Source organism: Notothenia rossii, assembly GCF_949606895.1.
Source record: "Notothenia rossii genome assembly, chromosome: 3".
Taxonomy (NCBI): Eukaryota; Metazoa; Chordata; class Actinopteri; order Perciformes; family Nototheniidae; genus Notothenia; species Notothenia rossii.
This window is the reverse complement of record NC_136901.1, coordinates 16,828,859-16,838,834: the sequence shown is the minus strand read 5'-3', so window position 1 is coordinate 16,838,834 and position 9,976 is coordinate 16,828,859. Positions and strand designations below refer to the sequence as shown.

Genomic DNA, 9,976 nt, shown 5'->3' with positions numbered 1-9,976 from the left:
GTTCAGTTTACCCAGTTTACCCTTGGGTGCTGCAGCCGAAATCGCTGGCTTTTTGCCATTTTGCAGCAGGTTCATTCAACTAAACCTTACTACGACGAGGATGGGATTCGAACCCACGCGTGCAGAGCACAATGGATTAGCAGTCCATCGCCTTAACCACTCGGCCACCTCGTCTTGTTTTCACGAGTTTTCCAGTAAACCTAAGAGCCAGGTCAAGATTCAGAGTGTTTATGTAGGCCCTTGAAAGGAATGGCATGGAGGAGAGTTGGACAAAACAACTTAGAAGAACTACAAGAGCATTGTTGTATGGGGGAATTATGGGGAGGTAGCGGGATCGATGCCCGCATTCTCCACACAACTTTAGTATTTCAGTTCAGGAAATAGAAGGTAAAAACTCTAAGATTTAAGATATTTGCTGGATGTTCAACTTTTACAGCCAACCTGTTAGCCAGACCACAAAGTCTGACAGCGATATCCTAACTTACAAGCCAACAATATGGTAATTGGGAACGTGGCATTATGGAAGGACAGGTACCCCACAACAGACTTGTCGAAAAAAGGAGAGCATTGCGCCTGGTTTTTCGGTGGCCTCAACTGTCTTTTGTTCAGTTTACTCTTGTTTGCTGCAGCAAAATCGCTGGCTTTTTGCAGCAGGTTCATTGAACTAATCCTTACTACGACGAGAATGGGATTCGAACCCACGCGTGCAGAGCACAATGGATTAGCAGTCCATCGCCTTAACCACTCGGCCACCTCGTCCTGTTTTCACGAGTTTTCCAGTAAACGTAAGAGCCAGGTCAAAATTCACAGTGTTTATGTAGGCCCTCGAAAGGAATGGCATGGAGGAGAGTTGGAGAAAACAACTTAAAAGAACTACAAGAGCATTGTTGTATAGGGGAATTAGCTCAAATGGTAGAGCGCTCGCTTAGCATGTGAGAGGTAGCGGGATCGATGCCTGCATTCTCCACAAAACTTTAGTATTTCAGTTCAGGAAATAGAAGGTAAAAACTCTAAGATTTAAGATATTTGCCGGATGTTCAACTTTTACAGCCAACCTGTTAGCTAGACCACAAAGTCTGACAGCGATTTCCTCACTTACAAGCCAACAATATGGTAATTGGAAACGTGGCATTATGGAAGGACAGATAACTCACAACAGACTTGTCGAAACAAGGAGAGCATTGCACCTGGTTTTTCGGTGGCCACAACTGTCTTTTGTTCAGTTTACCCTCGGGTGCTGCAGCCATAATCGCTGGCTTTTTGCCATTTTGCAGCAGGTTCATTGAACTACACCTTACTACGACGAGGATGGGATTGGAACCCACGCGTGCAGAGCACAATGGATTAGCAGTCCATCGCCTTAACCACTCGGCCACCTCGTCCTGTTTTCACGAGTTTTCCAGTAATTGTAAGAGCCAGGTCAAGATTCACATTATTTATGTAGGCCCTCGAAAGGAATGGCATGGAGGAGAATTGGAGAAAAGAACTTAGAAGAACTACAAGAGCATTGCTGTATGGGGGAATTAGCTCAAATGGTAGATTGCTCGCTTAGCATGCGAGAGGTAGGGGGATCGATGCCTGCATTCCCCACACAACTTTTGTATTTCAGTTCAGGAAATAGAAGGTAAAAACTCTAAGATTTAAGATATTTGCTGGATGTTCAACTTTTACAGCCAACCTGTTAGCTAGACCACAAAGTCTAACAACAATTTCCTCACTTACAAGCCAACAATATGGTAATTGGGAACGTGGCATTATGGAAGGACAGGTACCCCACAACAGACTTGTCAAAACAAGGTGAGTATTGCACCTGGTTTTTCTGTGGCCTCAACTGTCTTTTGTTCAGTTTACCCTGGGGTGCTGCAGCCGAAATCAGTGGCTTTTTGCCATTTTGCAGCAGGTTAATTGAACTACACCTTACTACGACGAGGATGGGATTCGAACCCACGCGTGCAGAGCACAATGGATTAGCAGTCCATCGCCTTAACCACTCGGCCACCTCGTCCTGTCTTCACCAGTTTTCCAGTAAATGTAAGAGCCAGGTCAAAATTCACAGTGTTTATGGAGGCCCTCGAAAGGAATGGCATGTAGGAGAATTGGAGAAAACAACTTAGAAGAACTACAAGAGCATTGTTGTATAGGGGAATTAGCTCAAATGGTAGAGTGCTCGCTTAGCATGCGAGAGGTAGCGGGATCGATTTCCGCATTCTCCACACAACTTTAGTATTTCAGTTCAGGAAATAAAAGGTAAAAACTGTAAGATTTCATATATTTGCTGGATGTTCAACTTTTCCAGCCAACATGTTAGCGAGACCACAAAGTCTAACAACAATTTCCCCACTTACATGCCATCAATATGGTAATTGGGAACATGGCATTATGGAAGGACAGGTACCCCACAACAGACTTTTCGAAACAAAGAGAGCATTGCGCCTGGTTTTTCCGGTGGCCTCAACTGTCTTTTGTTCAGTTTACCCAGTTTACCCTTGGGTGCTGCAGCCAAAATCGCTGGCTTTTTGCCATTTTGCAGCAGGTTCATTCAACTAAACCTTACTACGACGAGGATGGGATTCGAACCCACGCGTGCAGAGCACAATGGATTAGCAGTCCATCGCCTTAACCACTCGGCCACCTCGTCTTGTTTTCACAAGTTTTCCAGTAAACCTAAGAGCCAAGTCAAGATTCAGAGTGTTTATGTAGGCCCTTGAAAGGAATGGCATGGAGGAGAGTTGGACAAAACAACTTAGAAGAACTACAAGAGCATTGTTGTATGGGGGAATTATGGGGAGGTAGCGGGATCGATGCCCGCATTCTCCACACAACTTTAGTATTTCAGTTCAGGAAATAGAAGGTAAAAACTCTAAGATTTAAGATATTTGCTGGATGTTCAACTTTTACAGCCAACCTGTTAGCTAGACCACAAAGTCTGACAGCGATATCCTAACTTACAAGCCAACAATATGGTAATTGGAAACGTGGCATTATGGAAGGACAGATAACTCACAACAGACTTGTTGAAACAAGGAGAGCATTGCACCTGGTTTTTCGGTGGCCACAACTGTCTTTTGTTCAGTTTACCCTGGGGTGCTGCAGCCAAAATCGCTGGCTTTTTGCCATTTTGCAGCAGGTTCATTGAACTACACCTTACTACGACGAGGATGGGATTGGAACCCACGCGTGCAGAGCACAATGGATTAGCAGTCCATCGCCTTAACCACTCGGCCACCTCGTCTTGTTTTCACGAGTTTTCCAGTAAACCTAAGAGCCAGGTCAAGATTCAGAGTGTTTATGTAGGCCCTTGAAAGGAATGGCATGGAGGAGAGTTGGACAAAACAACTTAGAAGAACTACAAGAGCATTGTTGTATGGGGGAATTATGGGGAGGTAGCGGGATCGATGCCCGCATTCTCCACACAACTTTAGTATTTCAGTTCAGGAAATAGAAGGTAAAAACTCTAAGATTTAAGATATTTGCTGGATGTTCAACTTTTACAGCCAACCTGTTAGATAGACCACAAAGTCTGACAGCGATATCCTAACTTACAAGCCAACAATATGGTAATTGGGAACGTGGCATTATGGAAGGACAGGTACCCCACAACAGACTTGTCGAAACAAGGAGAGCATTGCGCCTGGTTTTTCGGTGGCCTCAACTGTCTTTTGTCCAGTTTACTCTTGTTTGCTGCAGCAAAATTGCTGGCTTTTTGCAGCAGGTTCATTGAACTAAACCTTACTACGACGAGGATGGGATTCGAACCCACGCGTGCAGAGCACAATGGATTAGCAGTCCATCGCCTTAACCACTCGGCCAAAAATGGGGCAAAAGGGACTGCTAGGTGGGGGAAAGAAGAGGAAAAGGAGGGGGGAAAGGGAGGGGGAAGAAAGAAAGAAAAAAGGAGACTTTATAGTACTCTAAGGCCAATAAACCCATTTCATTTTCACCCATTTACAAAATGTTGAAACGTTTAGCATAGAAAAACAAAAACACAAGTAAATGTATGCTTTCCCATATTATTTTTATTATCTCTGGAATGCCATGACAACGATAAACTTCTTATACAACATTAATATGAACACAGATAAAAGGGATACATTATATACAACATTATTAGGAACACACAGATAAAAGGGATACATTCTATACAACAACAGTAAAAGGGCTTACTTCTTGTCTAGAGAGCCTTTCCATTCTGCAATGGTCTGTCCAGATGCTGGACAGTACCATTTACCGTTAAGCTGGGTATGGCCAGTGCTCTTTCTTTTCGACTGACCACAGCTTTTGCATTGGTAGTGGTAGTCCTCTTTTATGAGTCGCTTCTTCGGTGGCTCCCCTCTTGCAGCAAGCACCTGGTCCTCTTTTGCTGTCTTTTCATGCCGCCATTTCCTGCGCCTATTTAGGTCGACAGAGGATTTGTCAACTGAGGAATGCTGAGGAATAGGGGCTTGGGAAGATGAAGCAGTAGACGGAGCAGGTGGAAGGTGACCCGGGCCTGCAGGCACGGGGAACTGCCATGAGGCAGGAGATGGTGCTGGAGGCATGGGGTACTGCCATGAGGCAGGAGTTAGTGCTGGAGGCATGGGGTATTGCCATGAGGCAGGAGTTAGTGCTGGAGGCATGGGGTACTGCCATGAGGCAGGATATGGTGCTGGAGGCATTGGGTACTGCCAAAATGCAGGAGATGGGGCTTGTGGAAGGTGACCCTGCGTGTGCGTGGATGAAGCAGAAGAACCTGAGTCAGCTCTGGCACTGCGGCGCTGGCGTATCAATGCCTCACCCTCCCTATTGTCAGGCTCCTGGATTTCCAGGCTAACATGTCCGTGCCTCACAGGTTCAGTAGGGAGCTCCCTCGGTAATGGCAAGGAATCCTCAGCTGCCGTTGCCGTTTCGGGGAGCTGCACTCCTTGGAGCAATGAGTCCCGACCGGTTCTTTTTTGTCTTTCTTGTAACCTAGAAAGAAATACAACATATTGAGAATCTTTATACAAAGTGAATGCATCTAAAGTGCAGCTGTTAAAGAGAATGTAGCCAAAATATCTTACCAACAAGACACAGTGGTGTTGTTTATAGTAACAAGCACCAAGTGGGTCTGCTCCTATATGACGAGGCTGTCTTCCAGCAGTTGTTTAATGTGGACGTATGATTTCACCATAGACTGTGGAATAGGCAAGGTTTTACCCTTGCTGTCTTTGGGTCGGTTTCTTGCCAGCTCAAACTCCTTCAAAAGCCTGAGTGAAACACATTCACATATCCGGTTGGCATCAGGTCTCAGAGCAGCCTGACCATGGGTCATGAATAGTCTGTGAAGGAGAAAGACGATTTATAAATATTATACGGATATACAGTACAACCCCACTTCACAAATGGACTATACCAGTTCATTTGTCTGAGTCCATTACTAAGAGTCTGAAATGCTGTGAGGGTTAGACGTACAAAACAGCTACTTACTACTCTCAATAATGACAATTAAGATATATGTGAATGATGTAATGTGTGCGTCCACTAGAGGTCAGTTCACCTTTCAGCTGCTTGTTGGCCTGGCGCAGAGCCACTTCGTTTCCTGGAAGCTCTCCATGGTCCAGGCAAGGTCCTTTTTTTGGACTTCAGGCTATAGGTTGTGGGTTGCTTATCCATTTGATGTAGCTTTGAATACAGCCTCACAATCTCATCCGTCTCGCCTACTGATAATGCCGTTATTGTTCTATTAAGTAGAACAAGATACTTGGCCAAGTCATCCACAGCCTCCCATCCTTCAACACCTCTAGAATCACAGCGGGTATTCTGAAAAATGAACAACCATTGACAAATGATTAATAAATGGTCACATGACCTGAGCCGATGTCCTGGGCGCAGAGAAGTTTTTGTCAGAAGTACACATCTGACAGGACTGTGAGACATCACCGTGCTATAAGCACACAACACCAATTGACTATTTGAGACTTAATGAAACAAGTTATTCATAGCATGTGCGGAGCAATAATGAATCCTGAATAATTTAAAAACAATGTGATTTTACAATTGGTCAGATTACCTGAGAGGTTGTGTAAGTGGACGCGTCGGGTGAGTCAGCAGGAAGAGAAATACTCTGAGTGGATTCAGGCTGGGGCTCTTCAGGTGGGCTCTCAGCTGCATCACTTTGGGGGGATAGTGCCAACGGCTGTACAGCCGTACCGGCCATGAGAGACAAACAGTTGAGTAAAAATATCCTTGAAATGGATATTGCCATAAAAATGTATCTAAATGCATGCAACACAAAAAGACAAATGTAACCTATGCGATAAAAACACCATTCAAAGCATGTATGTTCTTCTAGAATTCATATGCCAGGACAATAAAAGAATAATCAGATTACCTGAGATGATGGGTGAGGTGATGTGTTGTGCAGAAAAGCACCGCGGGGTGCTGAAGTGTCCGAGGGGCGCTGACTGAGGATCTCCACTGCATCACTAATTGTGATGTCAAGGCACTCCTCCTCCTCCTGAACTTCAACCTGGCGGTCTGGAACAATGGTGCCAAGTTCACTGTCCTGTTGTGGACCCAGCAGATCTCCTCTGTCAGACTGAGCCAGCAAATACTCCACAGCAATACGCTCACCTGCCATAACATAAATTATGAAAAAGAAAATGTTTAAATTTGGAGGAATAGACAAGTTGCTACTAGAAAGAAGAAGAACAGAAAGGCCTAGCTGCAGTGAAAACGGGGTTTCCTGAAGTGACCTACCAGTGGGTTTCCCAGGGGGGATGAATTCTGGTAGTAGGGCACAACCAAGAACTCGCTGGCTGAGGGCATTTAGATGAGTCTTCAGTCGGACATCGTAGATCCTGGTTTGTGAAGCACCACTCACATGAACAGCTGCATGGGCTCGATTCATGTTCCATCTGGAACTCCCTTCAAGCATGTACATTTGCGTGTGCATCGCATTAGATCTCCAGCCTTAAAAAAAGGAAAACATTTTAAATGTAATTTGCATTTATGAAGCGATGATACACTTTTCCCCATGTGTCCAATGTATCATACACTTGAGACTGTTTTTATGACAATTCAAAAGCAGAATTTTTTATATATATTATTTTTACCCGGGATGAAGGTGTTCTGATGCCGATGGAAGCTCTCCACAGAAGAGGAAGCTCTGCCACATCTTAGGACATCCAAAACCTTACTGCCCTTTTGTAGACCTGATCCGACTTTGGTGTACAGTTCCACACCAGGGGGATCCTGAATGCATGGCAAATGTTTTTGTTGAACCTCCCACACACGTGTCATGCTCCCAGGATTGATAAGCCTCAAACCTGATGTGTCAGTGAGCTCCCACATTGAGTCGAGCAAATCCTGGATGAGGGCACGGCTTTCCTCTATCCCACGAGTTCTCCTCCTGCAGTGTTTCGCCAGTTCTCTGGAGCTGATGTTGGCCAGAACTTGCGCTTCTGAAGGAGTCTGACCAGCATGTAGTTTCTTGAGCTCTGAAGTCTTTGCTTCTTTCAGATGGCTGATGTCATCCTTGTCCCACTCAAAAATGCAGGTCGACATTTTGGAACAGAAAGTGCCGTACAGGGGATGGTGTTCTGTAGTGAGACCAGTTGTGAATCGCCTCATGAAGTGGAAAATATCCAATTTAACCTGTGTTTTCCAAGGTCGAAACCAAACTTGAACCGGGGTTAAACCTGTGCAAAGAAAAAATCAAGGAGTGAATGTAAGCATGTTATTAAAATACAAATGTAAACGTAACTGATGAGGGAAGACCAGGTAAGTAGTTGAATGAGCAGAATGTCAGGTGTAAAAGCAGGAGAGCATCTGGTGGAAAGGCAGGGAATGGCAATTGATGGTTTAGAAGAAGTGGGAATGTCATCGTGGAAAGACCCTTCTTATTTGTGCCTCCTCGTCTCATCCAGGACACACACCTTAATATATGAATGTGTGTGTCCTGTGTAAAATAATAATAATAATACAAATGTTGGTAATATCTAATTTTCACCTTATGCCACGTTGCAGTTTGAATACAAAATAAACAATATACATAAATAAAATACACATATGATGCTGCATCAAATATAATTTTAAATGGTTTAAAAGGATGTCTCTTTTTTTGAATGCCTTTTGCACTGAATCCTCTCTCCTTATGTCTCTCCCTTAGATTTGAGGCAAGGGAAGTGGGGAAAGAAATCAAAGATGTACAATCTTAGACTGGTGGTATTCATATAGAATGAAGTATCTTATTCCAAACAAGAAGAGTCTTATGTTTACACATTTGTAAAGGTTTTCATTTTGTCCGTGCAATAAATAACACAATGATACACAAACAGTCAAACCGCCTAATACCTGTGTCGTTGCAGCAATCTCGGTCCACATATATAACTTCTGGCTCTGGCTCCCCAGCGTCTTGGTAGCGCTTGACGATGCCTTGGCACAAGCCCTCTAGACCAGCTCCCTCACCAGTGGTTAGGACACAGTTCAGAACCTCGCCACATTCATTACTGACGTTTGTCATCCATGTGGCCGTGTCTGCAATGGCCCCGGCAAGTTTCTTAGTGATCTATAAAACATGTAAATCCAATATAAATACATAATCAAGTGTAACTCATGACAATGAATTCAAACATAGAACATTAACAAATATTTTTCTGCACCTTCTTTGTGGAGTCCAGTTTTAAGATCCGGCCATATGTGGATGTGATTATACCCTTCATCTCCTCCAGATGACCCAGGATCTCATTGGCATGGACCGTCTCAAACCACTGTGCTAGAGGTAGGGGGCTGAAGCGCGGTGGACTCATATAGACTGCTACATCAGATTGAGTCATTGTGCTCCTCTTTTTGTGGAGCTCACAGTCAGCCAAGTACTCTATTGTATGCCTTGCCCACTCCTCGCTGTGGACTTCCTCCAGTGCTTGCTGCAGGTAGCTGGAGCTGTTCCCTACAGTCCGAGGTTTAAGCATGGTCACACACTTCCTGTCCAGAGCCAGCTGTGCTGTGAGAACTGCAGGAAACCTGTTCCTGTGAGCAGGATCTAACTGAACCAATAAATCCGCACTCCAAGGACACACAGGGATCATGCACTGACTGCACCGAGGATAGTCACCGCCGACCAAGTAGTAGCGTGAATCAAGGTCGATGACTTCCCGTACCTTAGGGTATATCCCTGAGTGATGCATCTTCCTACCGCACTGAGCGCACTTCAGTGGAATACCCCACATCCTCATCGGTGCCCACAGAAACATCCGCTGCCTGTAGTAGTTCATGGGTTCAGGTGGAGCAGTTGTACGTTTTGGTGGATTTGGGGGATGGAACCAGTTCTGGGAGAACTGTTGCCTAAGCTGTCCTGTGGGCTCGTAGAGACACGTGGCAATCCACTCCTGGTCGGCTGGTTTGATGACCCGCCTGAACTGATTGGGGAGAAACCTCACCCAATTCACCTCCGGAGGCCTCAGGTGGAGGAGAGATGGAGATGTGTGGAAAAGAGGAGAAGGAGGAGGTTGTGGCTGTTGCGGTATAGGAGTCTGTTGTGGTGGTGGTGCAGAGGTGTGTTTTGGTGGTGGTGCTGAGGTGTGTTGTGTTTGTGGTGCAGAGGTGTGTTGTGTTGGTGGTGCAGAGGTGTGTTGTGTTGGTGGTGCAGAGGTGTGTTGTGGTGGTGGTGCAGAGGTGTGTTGTGTTGGTGGTGCAGAGGTGTGTTGTGGTGGCTGTTGTTTTTCACTCCTGCTGGTGCTCGAAAGATGGCAATCCTCAATGTGTTTGAGTAGCTCCATTGCACCCCTGGTCTTCTGTCCACACTGCTCACAACACTGCTCTGCGTGAAAGTCAGCCAAATGCTCAAAAAAGTCTTCAGCACAAATATCCATACAACAGAGAGAGCAGTTGATATGAGTGCTTGAACTGCTCTGTGTGGCGAGGACAGCTGGAGGGCATGATGCACCTGTACTGCTCTGTGTGGCGGGGACTGACTGCTGTGTCCCTGAACTTGAGCTGCATGCTGCCTCCAAGTTCT

The 9,976-nt window shown here is 45.3% G+C and overlaps 1 protein-coding gene and 1 long non-coding RNA gene across 2 annotated transcripts; both read right to left on the bottom strand.

Moving 5' to 3' along the window:
* Positions 1–4,295: 4,295 nt before the first annotated feature.
* Positions 4,296–5,684, bottom strand: LOC307033267. Its single transcript, XR_013806440.1, has 3 exons — positions 5,516–5,684; positions 5,040–5,297; positions 4,296–4,947 (listed from the first exon to the last, which is right to left on the bottom strand). It is a non-coding gene; the product is annotated as an uncharacterized lncRNA (long non-coding RNA).
* A 134-nt stretch (positions 5,685–5,818) lies between these two features.
* LOC307032830 (uncharacterized protein) lies at positions 5,819–9,737 on the bottom strand (the record flags this gene model as incomplete). Its single annotated transcript, XM_079671111.1, has 8 exons — positions 5,819–5,902; positions 6,029–6,154; positions 6,350–6,591; positions 6,718–6,930; positions 7,074–7,658; positions 8,314–8,527; positions 8,622–9,532; positions 9,686–9,737. The coding sequence occupies 8 exons, from the start codon at positions 9,735–9,737 to the stop codon at positions 5,819–5,821; spliced, it is 2,427 nt and encodes an 808-aa protein (XP_079527237.1).
* Positions 9,738–9,976: the final 239 nt, after the last annotated feature.